Source organism: Galeopterus variegatus, unplaced genomic scaffold, assembly GCF_000696425.1.
Source record: "Galeopterus variegatus unplaced genomic scaffold, G_variegatus-3.0.2 Scaffold1648, whole genome shotgun sequence".
Taxonomy (NCBI): Eukaryota; Metazoa; Chordata; class Mammalia; order Dermoptera; family Cynocephalidae; genus Galeopterus; species Galeopterus variegatus.
In genome coordinates this window covers 196,254-215,527 of record NW_007727759.1, presented here as the reverse complement: position 1 = coordinate 215,527, position 19,274 = coordinate 196,254, and the positions used below count along the sequence as shown (strand labels likewise).

At 50.4% G+C, this 19,274-nt stretch overlaps 2 protein-coding genes across 3 annotated transcripts in view; both read left to right on the top strand.

Moving 5' to 3' along the window:
- The first annotated feature begins 258 nt into the window (after positions 1–258).
- On the top strand, positions 259–1,620 carry FAM167B (family with sequence similarity 167, member B). The gene is made up of 2 exons (XM_008578221.1): positions 259–519; positions 1,170–1,620. The coding sequence occupies exons 1-2, from the start codon at positions 259–261 to the stop codon at positions 1,398–1,400; spliced, it is 492 nt and encodes a 163-aa protein (XP_008576443.1). The 3' UTR covers positions 1,401–1,620.
- A 1,969-nt stretch (positions 1,621–3,589) lies between these two features.
- The window catches only part of LCK (LCK proto-oncogene, Src family tyrosine kinase), a 21,519-nt gene continuing 5,834 nt past the window's right edge, over positions 3,590–19,274 (top strand). Inside the window, exons 1-9 of one of the 2 annotated variants that reach the window (XM_008578220.1) lie at positions 3,590–3,724; positions 15,808–15,917; positions 16,222–16,303; positions 16,495–16,585; positions 16,827–16,925; positions 17,074–17,177; positions 17,291–17,440; positions 17,718–17,870; positions 18,030–18,209. In XM_008578220.1, the coding sequence (XP_008576442.1) occupies positions 15,813–15,917; positions 16,222–16,303; positions 16,495–16,585; positions 16,827–16,925; positions 17,074–17,177; positions 17,291–17,440; positions 17,718–17,870; positions 18,030–18,209 (964 nt within the window). In that variant the 5' untranslated portion in view covers positions 3,590–3,724; positions 15,808–15,812. Of the gene's footprint in view, positions 3,725–15,598; positions 15,713–15,807; positions 15,918–16,221; positions 16,304–16,494; positions 16,586–16,826; positions 16,926–17,073; positions 17,178–17,290; positions 17,441–17,717; positions 17,871–18,029; positions 18,210–19,274 lie in introns of those variants that run through there. The other variant, XM_008578219.1, reaches the window with a different exon arrangement.

The window sequence follows — 19,274 nt, the reverse complement described above, 5'->3', positions numbered from 1 at the left end:
GAATAGGGCTCCTCCTGCCCCCACCCAGATGGGCATCACGTGGCTTCGGGTTAGCAGTCCAAGAAAATTCCAGCCCTTGCATACTTGGACTCAAACACCCCTCTGCTCACCTACCCTGGCACACTCAGCCTTGCTAACTTACCTTGAACATTCACTATCATATACTCCCTAACACACTCTTTTTACCCTCAACTGCCACCTCTCCCTGAGCAATATTGCCAGCCTTTCCCTAATCCCAGAGCTCACCTCAAACCCACCATGTCCCTGTGGCCACTGAAATTTCAGGCGGTGGGTGAGGAAGACGAGGAGGTTGAGGAGGAGGAGAGCCTGGACTCCGTGAAGGCCCTGACAGCCAAGCTGCAGCTGCAGACACGGCGGCCCTCATATCTGGAGTGGACAGCCCGGGTCCAGAGCCAGGCCTGGCGCAAGGCCCAACCCAGACCTGGGCCTGGGGGACCTGGGGCTATCTGTGGCTTCCACTCAATGGACTGCGCCCTTGAGTGGCTCCGACGGGAGCTGGTGAGTCTGGTGGGGTGTGCAGCCTTACACAGGGCCTTCGGGCCAGTCCTCCTTAGGACCCAAGACCACGGGTGTGGGGAGGGGATGAGAATGGACCCCATCTCGGGCAACTGCCTACTCCTATCTCCCAGGGCTAAGTAGCCAAGAATGGACTTGCCCAGTGTTTTATTCAGGGAGCCTTGCTGAAGAAAGATTCCATCCAATCTTGAACTCCTGTAGCTCAGAGGCCAGAGCTCTGCCCTTGGGGGACCACCATTTACAGCTGGAGAAAGACATGGCCTCCCCTACTCTGGGAATTGATACACCCCCAAAGACATGGTGAAATTAAAAAGGAGGCACTGACCATGCTGTAGGCAGAATCTGCAGAAGCAGGTGTTGAATAGGTGGCTCTCAACCCAACATGTGCAAATATGAAAATGTCCAGGCTCCACCTTGAAGATTGTATCTGTATTTTTAATAATGGCTCCTTAGCTTGGTTTGAGAACCACCCGTGTGGAGCAAGATCTGAGAGCTGGGGAGGGATCAAGCTGGGGTGTTAGGGAGCTGGGGAGGAGACAGCCACTGCAAAGGCCCAGAGCGTTGACAGGAGGGGAAGCATGGCCCTGGGCTGAGGACCGGTCCAGCAAGCTCACACCCCCTCTCGGCCGCAGCGGGAGATGCAGGCTCAGGACCGGCAGCTGGCAGGACAGCTGCTGAGGCTGCGAGCCCAGCTGCACCGGCTGAAGGTGGACCAAGCCTGTCACCTGCACCAGGAGCTGCTGGATGAGGCCGAGCTGGAGCTGGAGCTGGAGCCGGGAGCTGGCCTGGCCCTGGCCCCGCCGCTGAGGCACCTGGGCCTCACACGCATGAACATCAGCGCCCGGCGCTTCACCCTCTGCTGAGGGATACTTACGCATCTCACAGGTCACCACTGCTCCTTCCCCACCCTGCCTGGGAAGAAGGAAGGGAGGGTGCTCCAGAGAAGGGGTGGGGGGGCACTCAGGTCTCTCAGAGCTGAGTTCTAAGAGCACAGAGCCCCAGCATCCTGTCATCCCTGCTGCCTCAGCTGGTGAGGGGGAAGAAACCCCAAGGTCCTCAATAAACTCCCTCTCTGTTTCCCCTCAAGGTCTCTGAAGTCGTTTATTCAGGTCCAAGGCCCCTGTCTGTCTGTCTTCTGTGTCTGGGACCAGGTTTTTCACTGCAGGAGAGAAGGCCTGTGTTAGGGGTGGAGATGGATGGATTCCCACAGCTGCAGCTCTATCTGTCTATCTGATCAAGATCAGAAGTAGGAAAAATCAGGTGGTTAGAGCAGGTGTTATAACACCAAGATCAAGGGTTCAGTTCCTGGTACCTGCCAGCCATCAAAAAAAGAAGTGGGAAAGAGCTTCAAATCCTAAGTCACCCCCATAGGAGGCGACGTAGTTAAATAGGGCTGCTGAAGAAATGCAGAATCTGGTAGACCTGGGTTCAAAGCCAGATCCCCCATTTATTTCTATTAGACCTTGAGGAGATTCCTTAACCCCTGAATCTGCTTCCTTACCTCTAAAGTGGAGATGCTTATATGTGAGATAGTGCACAGTGAGCATGAGATACGTGTGAACTATTCCTTACCATTACTATCACCAGCAGTGTTATTACTCTTGTGCTGAGGCCCAGAGATGGACTATGAAGTGCTCAGGCTTCCACAGCAAGGGCAGCTGGGCCCTGCTCCAGGCCAGCAGCCCCAACTCTGGGCTGTGTGTCATTCTGTAGGTTTTTTACTTCGTATCTCTCAGCCTTTGTTTCTGTGTTACCCTCCTTGACTTTCCAACTCAGGCTTCCTCTTCCCCCCACCCATTTCCTGCCCCCCCTTCCCTCCGCAGCTGAGGTGCACACACCATCAGCTTCCACCTCACAAACCCCAACAATGCTCTGTGGGCTCCCCTCCCCCCGCCTGATCTCTCAGTGTAGACTTAGGTCATGATGCATTTACGCTTTCCTCCTGGAGGAATAAAGGCCCAGTTCTTGGGCCTGATAGAGGCCACCTGGAGTTCTTCATATCACTAGTGACCTGGCCCTCAACTTATGATGGGTCCCACCCTCAGCCTGGCCAAAGGGGAAATGGAGATTCTCTTGGTCTGCCTGCTGCTTGTGACAAGGTTCTTGCTTCCTGCCTATAACAGAAAGTCCTGACAGTCTACAGCCTGCAACTGGATGCCTGGGCAGGCGTGTTTGTTCTGTCTTCCACCTTTGCAGGAGATGGCTCCAGATTCCTGCACCCTTACCGGGGGGCTGTGACCTTGCCTCTACCTGAATTGGAAGTGTGTCCTATTTGTTAACTATGATTAGTGGGTGTTGCCCTGCCATCTACCCACAGCAGGGGCTGTGACTCTGCCCTCTTGAAGACATGGGGTTGTTCTTACTGCCTCTGGAAACAGGCTGTTGTCCAGCATTCTGTCTGTAAGAGAGCTTTTAGCCTACCCTTAGGCTACTCTCTGACTATGACAAACCTTTTATCCTGTGCCCTGAGATGACATGGGTATTGGTCTATCAGCCAACTGTAGCAGCCATTTTAGCATGGCATCTGACTGTAATGTGTGTGGTCTGTTCATCTATTTGACAGGGATGTTGTCCTGTCCTCTGACTCTGACTCTGAGTGATGCTACCTTTGCTATTAGACTGAAACAAAAGTGTCACTCAGCTCTCAGACTGTAACAGTGGTGCTACTTGCCTTTTACTGTAAGCTGAGTGGGTGTCTGCTTGCCTCCTGCTCGTTGGAGTCAAAGGCTGCCCTTGAACCTCTTGCCCAGGTGCGTCCTGGAGGATCAGAGCAGACAGAAGGTCCATCAAACATTCTCCCCTCACCTTTTTTTTTTTTTTGGTGGTTGGCTGGCACAGGTATTGAACCCTGGACCTTGGTGTTATCAGCCTCTACTCAACTTTAAACCTCTAAGCACTGCCCTCAGAGTGAGTAGGGCCTGACCTGAAGATGTACAGGACCCCCAGGAGCTGAGGGGCTGGGGGCTATGGTGGCAGGAAGCTTGAGGTGCTGGAGGCTTGTGGTTGGGCTGCTGGGGCCCGGTTGGCTGCGGAGCCCTCGGGAGGAGGCAGGAAGTCAGGGTAGGACGTGGGCGCGGGGAGGCAGGCAGTAGCTACGAAGGCAAGGGGAGCTGAGACTGTGTCTGGGCAGCCAGGTTAGGCCAGGAGGACCATGTGAATGGGACCAGAGGGCTCCCAGGCTGGGCAGGTAAGGAGTCCTGGGAACAGGGACCTGGGGGAGTGGGGGCTGACAGTAGAGGGCTGCAGCTATGAGGGGAGGGAGTGGTCAGGCTCCTGGGGCAAGCAGCAGCCTTCAGGCTGGGACACAGAGGCTGGGACACCTGTCCTGCTGGAGGTCAGGTGGGAGGCATGCAGTGCAGCTGGATCACATCTGTCCTGCAATGTTGATGGCTCTCGTCTCTGCCACGCTGTCTGCCATCAGCCCCCACCTCATGGGAGCATATTTCTTGGAGATCTGGCACACAGACTGTCAGGTATCAAAAAGGCCTTCAGAAATCACCACATCCAGTCCCTCATCCCATGAGGATGAAGCTCCTGACCCAGAGGCACAGTCTCTCAGCAAGGCAGTGGCAGAGTTGGGTCCTGGGAGACAGCGATGGCCTAGGCTGTGACACCCTCCCCACTCAATGGAGCAGAATGATGGACAGGCTTGAGTCAGGGGGATCATTCTGGTTCCTGGGCAAGGACAAGAATCTTCTGAAAGAGAGAGAAGAGTCACCCAGAGCTTGCAGATGGACACGTGAGAAGTGATTTTAGCCTCAGTGACTAGCATTGCTTGAGAGAGGGCAGAGTCTCCCAATGGGAGTGATGAATACATGAGGGATATTTGTCATCTGGGATGGAGTCTCCAGGGCGGATATATCTGCTCTGCCTCTGGGAAGTTGGGGGCAAAAGAAGAATGACATGAGAAGGGAAAAAGGGCTATTTTTATCCGGGACAGGGATGCAATTGGCCCTGGGCGAGGAACTTCTGAACTTCCATCTGGACAGTTGCCATTCCTGTCCCTGCCATGTGTCGCAGCAGGATGTCTTCCCCTCTCCCCTGGCTCCCCACCCATGCGTCAGCCCCTGCTGCATGTGTTGGGCCACTTGGTCCTGCTGATTCCTGCTTCGAACCCCAGGGAGGTGGAGGCCCAGGAAGCCATAGTCAGATACCTGCCCACCCCCTCACTTTCTAACTCTGAACCTTCAGTTTTTAGGGGGAGCCCCAACTCAGCCAGACTTCCCAGGTTTCCCAGCCTCATTGGAGTTTTGCATGACACACACTTTCCACCTAGTCAGCATGTCCCAGCCTTTCTCCTGGCTCTGGCTCCAAGGCCTGTAGCCTCTTGTGGGGGCTGGGGAACACGCTGGCTCTCCCTGTGCTCCAGGGGGGCTTGCCCACCCCTGGACAGGCATTAGCAATCCCCTCCACCCAGCCTTGTGCTGATAGATGAATCAGAGTCTCTCGCCCTGGGGGCTCAGGGACAGAAGCTCTTCTCAAAGGGAGAAAGGGCTAAATGGACAGGGGCAGAGAACAGGCTAAGGGTTCAAAGGAGGGGAAAAGGCCTCCCTCAGGGGGATCAAGGCAGTTCTGAGAAGGACAAAAGCCCATTTTGGAGAATGCCTAGGACGTGAAGCCAAGGTCACTATCCCTGGGTTCTGTTCCTTTGGTACTATCAGGGCAGAGACCTCAGAGCAAGGCCAAAAGCAAGAGAGCCAACGGTGTGGTCTAGTGTGAAGAACATGCATTTCAGGGTCAGGGAGACCTGGGTACGATTCCAGTTCTGCCATTTCCTTGAGCGAATGGCTTCACCTCTCCGAACTTCAGTGTACTTACCTGTGAAGAGGCAATAACAAATTCCTCCCTTACAGAGGGCTTGTGGGGAATCAAAGAGAAAATAATGACTGTGATGTGCCCTAGGTGGTACCTGACACATAGTAGGTGCTTAAGAGAGATTAGGCACTCCCTCCTCCTGCAAGTGTTACCCTGAGGGAAGGCTGTTCACACTCAGAATTACACCCACTCAGCACCTCGGCAGGCCAGTGAACCACCCATCCCCTCACACTTGTGGTGTGGCTTGGCAGATAAGTTTGTTTCCTGTACATAGTGGGTGTGAGAACTCAGGCAGGCAGGACTCTGAGTTGGGCCGTGGGCCTACCTTAGCCTTAGAAGAGGGCCACACACACACACACACATCCTCGCTATACAAAACATTGTACCTATCATCACAGGAAAATGTATGTGTGCAGGTATGTTCAGAGGCAAGGCCAGGGGCTACACGTACAACACAGTCTGGATCCCATAAATCACACACACACCTACAAGTGGAAGGCTTCCAGGCCAAGCTCAATTCAGTAAAAGTGTTTCTAAGGGGAGTCGGTTGGGGTGGAGGCTGACAGGACCAAGATACCATCCAGGAACGTGGCCTCTAACAACCAACCTCAGTGGTGATCTTAAAGTATCTGGAGCTCAAGAGTTTGGATCCCCGGACCGGCCAGCTGCCAAAAAAAAAGAAAAAGCTTAAGGTATCTGGAGCTGCATTTCCAATGCTTGCGCTAAAGAACACTAGCTCCATAAGGCCCCTGGAAAGAAAAGGGCTCTGGGACCAAATCAACATGGCATCAGTTACAAACTCCATCCTATCACAGCTTGACAACCAGCATCAGCTTGTTGAAGCTCTGCAAGTCTCCCCAGAGGAGAAGCCAGTTCATCTTTTATAACCCAATGTTTCCCAAACTTCCTTGGCCATAGGACCTTTTTTCCTGTGTCACCTGTTCCACTCCTGCACCTCTTGAGACAGGGAGAGGAGTGGAAGGGCAGGGCGAGCTGTGCAGCAGATACTCTTTCAAATGATTGTGTCTCTTGGCCAAGTGTTTGTGTTGGTGGAGGCTTTGTTGTTTTTGCTTTTCAGTTACAAAATTAGCACATAGCTGTTTTTAAAAATTCAAACAGTACAGAGGCGTATAAAGAAATGCAAAAAACACAGCCCCCTCCAATTCCAGTTCTGGGATGTGTTCACTGTGGTCAGTTTGGTGTGCATCCTTCCAGATTTTCCTGTGTGTGGCTGCTTAAAAACATAGCGGTTAAGAGCCTAGTCTCTGGAGGCAGGCAGACCGGGGTTCAGCTCACAACTGCGCCACTCATTTGTTTGTTATGAGCCCTCAGACAAATCGCTTTACCCAGTTTAGGCCTCAGTTTTTGCATCTGTAAAATGGAGATAATAATAGCACTTACGTCATAGGATTATTAAGAGAATTACATGAAATAATGCAAATGAAAGCTTAGCACAGAACCTGGAGTAAAAGAATCCCCTATATATACATATTTAAATGCAAATAGGCTTATACTCTACATTCTGTTCTGCAACCTGCTTCCCATGTTGTACCTGCGATGTCTTTCCACATCAGTACATGGAGATTTACCCCATCCTTTTAAAGGTTTTACCTAAATGTTAGCTTGGTAAATGGGTAATGGTGGGGATTTTGAGATGTTACTTCCTGGCAAGTATTGCTGTGTCGTGTTGCTATAGTTTCCAGAATTTCCTTTGTTATTGATATCTAATTTTAATCCATTGTGGTCTGAAAAATACATGGGATAATTCCAATTTTTTTTAGTTTGTTGAGGCTTTATTTGTGACCTAACATGTGATCTATCCTGGAGAATGATCCATGTGCTGATGAGAAGAATGAATATTCTGAGGTTGTGTCAGCACCACGCTCACCCAGTGAGCAAACCGGCCATCCCTATATGGGATCCGAACCCGGGGCCTTGGTGTTATCAGCCCCACACTCTCCCGAGTGAGCCACGGGCCGGCCCCCGTGTTGCCATGTTTTTGTCAGTCACAGACAATATCTATCAGTGAGCTAAAGACAGGTCTGACGCCTTCCTGTGAGGATGAAGTTATCCACAGAGGGGCACCCACCTCTGTCACAGATGGCAATGCCAAGTGAATGGGGACCTCTCTGCCTGCCAACCTCTGTTTCCCTAACACTAGATCAGAGCCTGGCACATAGGAGGTACCCATTAAGTTTTTGTAAGGAGGCTGGTCATTTAAGAAAGCTGTGGATCCCTAACCCACTGACAGAGGCCTGAGCCCTAAGTACACTCTAACAGTGCAGCATTTCCTCAAATACGGCCTATACACCACCAATGAGTGATTTGAGGGGATAATGGATGAATGCTTACAAATGTTAGTTTGTGTCTATTTTAATTTGCACTGATGTGAACTTCTATTTATGGCTAGTGATACTGGTTTTCCATTTATAGTAGTGAAGTTTCCATTTTAGGTAAATATATTAAAGGTGAAAATGTGGTCCGTGGGGCCGGCCCATGGCTCTCTCTGGAGAGTGTGGTGCTGATAACACCAAGGCCATGGGTTCGATTCCCATATTGGGATGGCTGGTTAGCTCATTGGGCGAGTGTGGTGTGTGCTGACAACACCAAGTCAAGGGTTAAGATCCCCTTACCAATCATCTTTATTAAAAAAAAAAAAAAGGTGGTCCATGGAAGTGACAAAAATCATGAAAGAAAATGAAAATGGGGCTGACCAGTTTGCTTTGTGGTTAGAGTATGGTGCTGATAGCACCAAGGTCCAGGGTTTAAAAAAAAAAAAGAAAAAAGAAAGTGAAAAAGATCGATCTGGGGCCGGCCCGTGGCTCACTCGGTAGAGTGCGGTGCTGAAAACACCAAGGCCATGGGTTCGGATCCCATATAGGGATGGCCGGTTTGCTCACTGGGTGAGCGTGGTGCTGACAATACCAAGTCAAGGGTTAAGATCCCCTTACCGGTCATCTTTTTAAAAAAAAAAAAAAAAAAAAAAGATCGATCATTTTAGTCTGGAAGATGTTTAAAGCTAGTGTAATGAAATATGCATGCCAGCCTCAAATAACTATTATTCTCATTTATTTAGTCCTTACTGTGTGTCAAGCATAACATATTTTATTATATGGGATCATCTATATATCATATATAACACTCACAACAGCCCTAGATGCGGGTCCTATTTTTCTTTTTCTTTTTTCTTTTTTTTTTTTTTTTAAAAGATGACCGGTAAGGGGATCTTAACCCTTGACTTGGTGTTGTCAGCACCACGCTCAGCCAGTGAGCGAACCGGTGGCCTTGGTGTTATCAGCACCGCACTCTACCGAGTGAGCCACGGGCCGGCCCGCGGGTCCTATTTTTCATTCTCATTTTACAGATGAGGGAACTAAAGGAGTCTCAGAGAGGTTTAGTAACCTACCCAAAGGCCTCCTCAGTGAGTGATTGGGGGAGACCTTGAGACTGAACCTGGATCACTATGACATGGACATGGTGAGCTGAGTCTTCATAACCTGCAGACTCCCAGAAAGTTTCATAAAGCAATGTGGATTGTCAACCTGTAAGTAAGGCACCATCCTGATAAAACTCCCATGATCCAAAATGTACAAAGAGGTATCCAAGGGAAAGGACTCACTAAAAGGGATTATTAGGCACATATGAATTACTGGGAGGGGGACCTCAACTAAAATACCAATTAGGATAATTGCTCTATAGTTCTTATTTCTGACAATAATTAACTAGCACAATCAGTTCTGTGTTCAAGCCACTCCCAATTTGTGAAACTAAATCCATTTTGTTTGCACATAAAATAAGGCTTAATTTCTTGTTGTGAGAGTTCATTAAGAAGTAGTATTATATCAAAAAGGAACACATGAAAAAGGAGGCAACCAGGACACATCCCTAACTTACCCACTAGAAATTATCTACCATGCCTGCCAACCCTAAGTCTTGGGTATTATGATGAGGGCCCTGTATGGGTACCCGGAGCTAAGGCTCTTCATTAAACATAGGCAACTTTGCTAATAACCAAATATTGGCCAGAGAAAAAGGCCAAGGAAATGTTTTAAATGATTTCTTTTTTTCTTTCTTTTTTTTTTTTTCCTTTTTGTCTTTTTTACTGACCGGTAATGGGATCGCAACCCTTGGTGTTGCACCCGCACCACGCTCAGCCAGTGAGCGGGAACCAGTCTCCACATGGGATCCAAACCCTCGGCGGGAGCGCTGCCACACTCCCAGGTGGCGCACTCTCCAGTGCGCCACTGGGCCGGCCCCATAAATGATTTCTGACAGATTTTGCCACAGGGTGGTCCAGAGTACAACAATGGTCTGTAGTAAAATAACCCGCCTGTTCTTGAGGTAAAGCATTGGCCCAAGAAACTCAGGCAAGAAGGTGACACACAGTTTAGACAGAACGTTCAATACATCTATAAATAGGTCTATATTTTGGGGTGAAAAAGTGTTGTTTTTAAAAAAAAATTGGAGGGGGGGGGCCCGTGGCTCACTTGGGCGAGCGTGGTGCTGACAACACCAAGTCAAGTTTTTTTTTTTTTAAAGGTGACTGGTAAGGGCATTTCAACCTTGACTTGGTGTTGTCAGCACCACGCTCACCCAATGAGCTAACCGGCCATCCCTATATAGGATCCGAAACTGTGGCCTTGGTGTTATCAGCACCGCACTCTCCCGAGTGAGCCAGGGGCTGACCCAAAATAAAATTTTTTTAAAGGGGAAGGGGGGCTGCCCAGTTAGCTCAGTTGGTTAGAGTGCAGTGGTGATAACAAGGGTTCAGATCCCCATATCGGCCAGCTAGCAAACAACAACAACAACAACAACAAAATAAAAAAATAAAAATAAAAATGAGACAAAACACATTCTAGGCCTGGCTAGCTGAGATCATGTCTGTGGCACTAATAAAAGTAGATGAGTCTGCAAGAATCAGAACTCACTGTGATGTGACTCACAAACTACTGTGGGATCAGAAAATCTGGTCCAGAAGATGTAATTAATTAATTAAAAAAGAAAACCTAGTTCAGGAGCTTCATGCAGCCTGGGATTTTTGATCAATTATATGTTATGTGAGCATGGCCACTGTGTGTGTTGGACAGGTTGGGTACTGTGCTGAGGGACAAGTAGAGGTGGGGACTGAAATGCAGTTCTCACTCCACTCCCGAGTTTGAAACTTCAGGGAGGGGGCAGCCCTTTATAATTGGTACAAAGTGCCCTGTAGACCATGGGTAGCCTTGAGTTTGACTGAGAGCATTACAGCCCTCATCAGAGGCAGTCTAGAATCTACAAAGTCTCACTATTGACCTTGTATTCCTGAGTTGGGAGAAGAGAATGTCCTGTCTCATTCACACCAGAATCTGCCCTCATTGCTGGTTCTGGGAGCCCTGGGGATTACTTGGATCTGTTTTTTTTTTTTTCCTCCTTCTTTCGTTCAGACAATGAGAAATTTATATTAAGCTTTAATTTTTATTTTCTTTTTACTGACCTCGTTTATTAACCTGGTTAGATAATTTTGGCTACCCAGCAATCTCTTTCAAACTAAGACCAGAAAGATGGGACCCACATTTTGTATAAACAGATATATGCATATAGGACCTCATGATTACATAGGGGACAGGCACAGCTATGACTACCCCCGTTCTGTTATACATTCCTCTGCACACACGGACTTCTGCAAACCCACAGTTATGCACATATAAGCACAATGCTCACTGAATTATATGCCTCCATATGCACAGACTTGCATTCGCCAGTCAGGTAAATGGATACCCAGAAACATGCATTCCAGGTAGAGGGAGAGAAAAGCCTTTGTTAACAGCACAAAGGTCAAATTTTTGATGGGGAGTGGACCCCCCCGTCAGACCTGTCTCCTTGTCTCACTTTCTCTGTGACCTCTCAGGATCCCTCCTCCCCTTTAGACTTCCTAGGGTGTGAAGAGTAGAGGAAAGTATCTTTTTACCATTGACCTTGGTGTTACAAGGCTGTGCTCTAACCAACTGAGCTAACTGGCCAGCCCAGAGGAGAGTTTCTTGATAAAGGAGGTAGGGGCCTTATTTAAGTTTTGCCTGTGCCAAGAACCTTCAGTGTGTAACTGGGAAAATCACTTAACCTTTCTGATCTCCCAGCTTCTTCATCTTTAAACCAAGCTGGTGGGGGCCGGCCCGTGGCTCACTCAGGAGAGTGCGGTGCTGACAACACCAAGGCCACGAGTTCGGATCCCATATAGGGATGGCCGGTTTGCTCACTTGGGAGAGCATGGTGCTGACAACACCAAGTCAAGGGTTAAGATCCCCTTACCGGTCATCTTTAAAAAAAAAAATAAAACCAGCTGGTGAACTATATTAGTGCTTCCTAACTCTTCCCTCCCAAGGACTCTTTTGCCATTCTCTGTCCTACACTCCCTTCTCCCCCCATGGGTCTCACAATTTTGAAGTTATTGCCTACTAAACCACCTCTTTTAGATACTAATTTTCTTGCTTTTTAGTTTTTTCTTTTTTAATAAAATAAAGAAATAAAATTTATTTCTTACAGTTTTGGAGGCTGGGAAGTTCAAGGTCCAGGGAACACATCTGGTGAGGTCTTTCTCCTAGGTGGGAACTCTCTACAGGGCTCTAGTTCCAGTTTTAATCAGGGACTTGACTAAATATGCACTGAAGAAATGATAATCCAATTTGTCAAACTAAGAAACAAAGGGGGCTGGCCAGTTAGCTTAGTTGGTTAGAGCGCAGCCTTGTAACACCAAAGTCACTAGTTTGGATCCCTGCACTGGCCAGCCGCCAAAAACAAAACAAAACTAAGAAACAAACTATAGTACAGTTTCCCTTCAGGTTTTTGAAATATGGAAATAACCTGAAGGCCCCCAACACTATCCTGGGGCTTCCTGGGAGCATCCAAGCTCTAGAATGGGAGACACTGACCAAAATAATTTCTGGCATTGCCAGATCCTGGGGTCTTAGGAGTACTGGTAGGCCCTACACTCCACAGTGCAAGATCTGCTGCCTGTGGAGCAAAGCAAGCCATAGAGGAAACAGAAAGGGCCAGATGCCCAGCAGAGTTACAGAGTTCCTCTTGGCTTAATTTGATACAGCCTGACTTCTTCTCACTTTGGCCCTTGTCTTGAGAGACGTCAGGCACTTTCTGGTGGGCCCAGATTCCATCCAGGATATAGGTCCTGCATGCTCTCTTGGACCCTAGCCCGGGGCCTTGTGGCTCCTTTTCCCTCCCACCTGACCCCAGCTTGGTACCAGCTTCCAGCTCTATGATCTCCAGCCTAGATTACTTCTGCCCCTCTACTGGCCTCTCCTCATTGCTGCACCCCAGTTCATTCCTTCTTCTGAACCCCAAACTTTCCCCATTTTTCTCTTGCCTTTTTGCAAAGCCTCCAAGAATATCAATCCTGGAAAGGACCTTACAGATCTAAGTCCACACCCTATCTGATGTTGGTATTCTCTCTACAACAAAACCAATCTGTGGTTTTCCAAGGCCTGTTTGAATACCACAAATAACAGGATGCTCACTACCTTACCAGATAGTTCAGCTCATCTTAGGCTGGTTCTCAGTTGCTATCAGTACTTTTCTGGGGGCTTTTACTGGTAATAACTTCCTAGCCATAATAAAATTAGCAGTCAAAAAGTAATTTGCAAGGGCCGGCCCGTGCCTCATTCAGGAGAGTGCGGTGCTGATAACACCAAGGCCATGGGTTCAGATCCTATATAGGGATGGCCAGTTCACTCACTGGCTGACCGTGCTGCTGACAGCATCAAGCCAAGGGTTAAGATCCCCTTACCGGTCATCTATAAAAAAAATTTTTTAAAAAAGTAATTTGCAGGGCTGGCCAGTTAGCTCAGTTGTTTAGAACATGTTGCTTTAACACCAAGGTCAAGGATTCAGATCCCTCCACCAGCCAGCTATTAAAAAAAAAATAGTAATTTGCAGCCACAGATGGGTGGTCTCTGGTCTAACAGGATTTTTCAAATTTCCACCTGCCCCCAGGACTCCTGACAGTTTGGGGAAGAGTGAATGTGTACCTTTTTCCTTGGAAGTCTTTGGATTTGGTTTAAAAATCCATGTACATTTTGCATTTTCCTCCATAATAGGTCCACATTTGTTCAACTTTCATGAATAAAGTTGGGTAGCACATGCTCTGGGGAAGATGTACATGGTGGCTTCCGGTACCCACGGGAAGCTATGAGTATTTCAGTTTAAGAAACATGAGCCTAAAGCAAAGAGGATTATTTACTAGTCCCGTTCTCCCACCCTCCAGTGCAGGGGTTGGTAGGGCAGAATGGGCACTGGTGGAGGTCTGTTCAAGCTCTGAACTAAGTTAACATTTATGTAAGCTTATGAGACAAGCAAAATGATTCCTATTATACAGAAGAGAAAAATCAAAGCTTAGAAAGAATGATTTCAGCAAAGTCACACAGTGTCAGAACGAATATTTGAACTTAGGTCTCTGACTCCAGGGCCTGTCTTCTGAGTCTTGCTAGCCAGAAACCTCCACTGCTCCCCACCTCCACTTAGACCCAGCATGGATTAGCAGCTCTAGCTTTGCTCTGCCCCAGGCAGTTTGTGTGATATCAATCAGGCCTCTCTGGGCTTCAGTTTGATTATCTAAAATCAAAGGTTATGGGGTCTGGCAGGTTAGCTTAGTTGGTTAGAATGTGGTGCTGATAACGCCAAAAGTCCAGGATTCAATCTTTGCACTGGCCAGACATCAAAAACAAACAAACAAACAAACAAAATAAATAAATAACCTTAAAACCAGAGGTTAGGCTTGGTGGTTTCTTTCTTTCTTTTCTAACGCCAAAAGTCCAGGATTCAATCTTTGCACTGGCCAGACATCAAAAACAAACAAACAAATAAACAAAATAAATAAATAACCTTAAAACCAGAGGTTAGGCTTGGTGGTTTCTTTCTTTCTTTTCTTTTTTTTTTAAAGATGACCTATAAGTGGATCTTAACCCTTGACTTGGTGTTGTTGGCACCACACTCTCCAAAGTGAGAGAACCGGCCATCCCTATGTAGGGATCGGAACCCGTGGCCTTGGTGTTATCAGAACCACACTCTCCCAAGCGAGCCACGGGCCGGCCCAGGCTTGATGGTTTCTAAGACTGTTGCAGATGGAAGAATCTATGCATTAACCCTCCTCATACCAGTTGACATTTATTAACAACCACTAGTTCTGGTGCTGGGGACTTCCAGGCAAACAAAGCACAGTTCCTGTTCCTGATGAACCTCCAGTCTCATCAAGGGCGTGGGAGAGGCAATGGGACTGACACATAAATTGATAATCATGACACTCAGTGCCTAAGGTGAGTAGGATGTTGTAGGAGCCTGGGGTGGGAGGGGAGCAAAGAGCATTGGGAAGGCTTCACAGAGTAGGTGATATCTGAGCTGAGTGAGCATGGACGGTTGAGTTCAATTTCAGCAGGTGGACAAAAGAGAGCACTGCAAGGCGATGTTGGGGAGGGTGGGGGGAACCACAAGTACAAAGGTGTGAAGTAAGAAAATAGCATGGGGTGTTTGGGAAAGGCAAGAGTAGCTAAGAAGCCAGGCTGTGTGACTGTGTGGGGGTTCCTGTATGTGTGTGTAGCAGAACAGATTGAGGAAGCAGACTTGATCTTGAATGCATGGTAATTAAACTTTATTTGAGGGCTAGTGCTTTCCAAGCAGTTCTGAGGAGCAACCCAAGGGAAGGAGATGCCCCAGAGACTCCTAGGGACTTCAGAGTGATGGACCCCTACTCTGCTTCAGGCAGTGTGGCTCCACTTTTACCTGCTTTGTCTATGGGGTTCTGCTTGATTTCATCTGACAAAAAGTTTCCACTGCTAAAACAGGCAAACAAACAAAAAAAATTATGGCCAACAGGGCCACTGAAGGGTTTCCTGCTGGGGAGAAGTAAGACACTGTTTGAAGGAACCTGTGAAGGAGACTGTGTGGCTGTGTTGGGGGTGGGGCGGGGACAGCAGTCTGGTGGCTGACTTTGGGGCGCAGGAGTCTCTTACTCAGCTTCCTTGGCTGGTCTGGAGAATTGTAATTAGGAGGTGGGGCATACACACCTCTCTGGTAGGGAAGGATCCCATCAAAATTTAGGTTTTCCCAGGGCTTGGGGAAGGGTGTGTGATCTCTAGGAGGTAGTCCTCCAATGGGGGACTGGCCGAGGGAGAGGGAGCGGGGAGAGGCAGGAAGTGGGTAGCTAGACTAACAAAGGTGCCTGTGGCGGTTTGCCCATCCCAGGTGCAAGGGCGGGACCTAAGTCTGTGAATCTACTTGTGGCCTGAGGGCTCAGACAGAGCATCTATCAGGAGCTAGGACTCCCCATTTCAGCTTTTCTGTGACTGGTGAATGTGGGCCTGGGAGCTGACAATCTCAGGTACTTTAGGAAATTCGTAGGGAAGGCCCTAGGATGTGTGATGTTGGGGAAGCATATCTTGGGGGAGCCCCTTCAGCCCCCTCTCCATTCCTCAGGGAACATGGGCTGTAGCTGCAGCTCAAACCCTGAAGATGACTGGATGGAGAACATCGATGTGTGTGAGAACTGCCACTACCCCATAGTCCCACTGGATGGCAAGGCCACGGTAAGAGGCAAGACACGGGGCTTGGTGAGGGAGCTGGGTGGAGAGTGCAACCAGGAGAAAGAAATGGGCCACCACTGTAGGTCATTGAAATGACAGAGTGACCCTCTCCCCTGGAATACAGAAAGGAAAAGAGGTCCAGAGAGGGGAAGGGACCTCCTAAGGTCATACAGCAGGTAGTTGACAGATCCAGGGATAAGACCCAGACAGGCTGGAGAAGTAAAGGAGAGCAAGACAGGGGGGAGGGGAGCCAGGGTCTGACCCAGACTTCTGCTCCCTGATCCCTCCCTTATCCCCCACCCTACAGCTGCCCATCCGGAATGGCTCTGACGTGCGGGACCCACTGGTCACCTACCAGGGCTCCAATCCCCCTGCCTCCCCACTGCAAGGTGAACACATCCGGCAGGGCCTGCAAGATAAGGCCTGTGCATCCTTGGCTGTCGACTTCCATCTCCTCTTCACCTGCCCTCTACCCTGTCCTGCCTCTCTTGCCCCGTTTGTCCCCTGCCCTGTAACTCCAGAAGTCCACACTCCCTGCCTTTCCCAGGCCCATTCTCCCTGACGCCCCCTATCTTTACAGATAATCTGGTTATCGCGCTGCACAGCTATGAGCCCTCTCACGACGGAGACCTGGGCTTCGAGAAGGGAGAACAACTCCGCATCCTGGAGCAGTGAGTGCCCCTCCACCCCGCCCACCCTGCTCGGGCTCAGTCGGTGAGGGAGCGGGGGGTGCCCGGGTACCGCAGCCCTCCTGCGGCCCCTAACTGGCTTGGGGTTGGCGCCCTTGGGACGAATGCTAGGCTCCAGCGTGCTGAGCCGGGGGCGGGGTGGCCTAGTGGAGGGGGCTCTGAGGGAGGGTCTCCAGCCAAGTCGACGGCCGAACAGCCCATGCTGACCGCCTCCGTGGCGCAGGAGCGGCGAGTGGTGGAAGGCGCAGTCCCTAACAACGGGCCAGGAAGGCTTCATCCCCTTCAACTTCGTGGCCAAAGCGAACAGCCTGGAGCCCGAACCGTGAGTGGGGGCCGGTCGCGGCAGCGGCCGGGGGCAGATCTGGGGATCCGGGAGCAGGGGCGTGGTCCTGGGGGGCGGGAGTGCGTGCTGGAGGGTGACGGAGGAAGATCGCAACGACAGCCGACGGCCTTCGCTTCTGCCTGCGCAGCTGGTTCTTCAAGAACCTGAGCCGCAAGGACGCGGAGCGGCAGCTCCTGGCTCCCGGGAACACGCACGGCTCCTTCCTGATCCGGGAGAGCGAGAGCACCGCGGGTGAGGGCCGGGCGGGGCCGGCGGGTGGCGCCAGGCGCTGGGGCCGGGCTGGCAGGCGGGCGAGCCCTCCTTTGCGTTCTCTCGTTCGTTCGTTCACGCATCCATTCATTCAGGATCGTTTTCACTGTCGGTCCGGGACTTCGACCAGAACCAGGGAGAGGTGGTGAAACATTACAAGATCCGTAACCTGGACAACGGCGGCTTCTACATCTCCCCTCGCATCACTTTTCCCGGCCTGCACGAACTGGTCCGCCACTACACCAGTGAGACCCGGCAGGACGCCCCGTCCTGTGCCCTGTCAGCCTGTCCGCCCCCAGTCCCTCTCGGGGGTACCCTCCGTCCGTCTGTCAGTGCGCTCCTTCATTCCCCGCAGTGGGTGAGGTGCGGGACCCAGCCCTACGGCCCCAGATGTCGGGTGACAGCCCCACGCCTTCCCCGCCAGTCCATTTCCCCTAGATGGGGACTTGGAGAGGTGGGGGCCGGTGGGGCGCCCGAGGCCTGCCATATCGAAGGCCCTGCCCTTCTCCCCTGTCCTCGCAGATGCTTCGGATGGGCTGTGTACGCGACTGAGCCGCCCGTGCCAGACCCAGAAGCCCCAGAAGCCTTGGTGGGAGGACGAGTGGGAGGTTCCCAGGGAGACGCTGAAGCTGGTGGAGCGGCTGGGGAGCGGCCAGTTCGGGGAGGTGTGGATGGGTGAGTGCGGCCCTCCAGGACTGCCTGGGAAGAAGGGTGCGGGGGAGGCGTCTGCTGAGGTCGCGAGAATCCCACAGCAGAGACCTAGTCCAGGGCAGCTACCTGGCTCTGGGTGAACGGGTCCGAAGACTCCCCCATTCCCTCCCGCCTCCTACCCAGGGTACTACAATGGGCACACGAAAGTGGCGGTGAAGAGCCTGAAGCAGGGAAGCATGTCCCCCAACGCCTTCCTGGCTGAGGCCAACCTAATGAAGCAACTGCAACACCAGCGGCTGGTCCGGCTTTACGCGGTGGTCACCCAGGAGCCCATCTACATCATCACCGAATACATGGAGAACGGTGGGCGCCGCCGCGCTGCGTGGCCGCTGGGGGACGCTGCTGCCTCCTCTGACCCTGCCGGAGGGGCAGGGATACGCCTTTTCCTCTGGCCCAGCATAGAGGGTTTCTAAAGGAGCTTTCCCGGGCCCCTAATGACTCACCTTCAGGACTGGCCGGGACAGCTTAGTTGATTAGAGTGTGGTGCTGGTAATACCAAGATCCAGGGTTCGGATCCCTATACCGGCCAGACGCCAAAAAAAAAAAAAAGAAATAAAAGAAAAACACTCATCTCCAGGAAAACAAACAAACAAAAACGCCTGGCCAGTTAGCTCAGTTGGTTAGAGTGCAGCCTTATAAACACCAAGGTCACAGGTTCAGATCACCATACCAACCAGCCGCCAAAAAAAAAAAAGGTGAGGGGACGGTGGGTGTGTCGCCTGAGCACACAGCCTAAGGTGGCAGGTTCTAGAAGAGCGTTCACTCTATTTTCCCTGACCTCCAATCCCGTTTGCCTTCTTCAAAGTCCTACCTTGATCTCAGGATGCTTGATCTCAGAAAATGAATGGGTCAGCTCTCTCCCTTCTGCCCCTTGACCCTTAGGAGGACAGATCTGCCCCCAAACCTTCTTTTTCAGTTCTGGGTGAGCACCCCCCACCTCCAATTTCCCTTGGTCTTTTGTCGGACAGAGTGAGAGGCCCAGGAAGAGGGATATGAGCTTCTAAGCTCAGCTTTGCTCACATTGATTTGCTGCGTGACACAGGCCAAGTTCATGTATCGACTCTGGTGCTCAGTTTCCCCAAATATAACAGCAGAAATCTAAACAGGCACACCCAGAAATAATATAGAGTGTTCATTAAGGACTCTGGAATCTGACTGGCTGTCTTAGAATCCTGGCTTCACGATCCTATGACTTTGAGCTAATTGTATCATTTCTGTCTGCCATGGTTTCATCATCTGTAAAATGGTGGTAATAATGCAACAGTGACTTCCTCACAGCATCTTTGTGAGGATGAAAGAGTTAATACATACATAGCAGTTAGAACCAGACCTGTGCCTGATGTTTATATATATATATATATATATATA

Bases quoted from the DNA above. Each gene is read 5' to 3' on its own strand.
- FAM167B (XM_008578221.1), top strand. From the start codon at position 259: ATGTCCCTGTGGCCACTGAAATTTCAGGCGGTGGGTGAGGAAGACGAG. The intron at 520-1,169 runs GTGAGTCTGGTG...TCTCGGCCGCAG, and splicing joins AGTGGCTCCGACGGGAGCTG to CGGGAGATGCAGGCTCAGGA.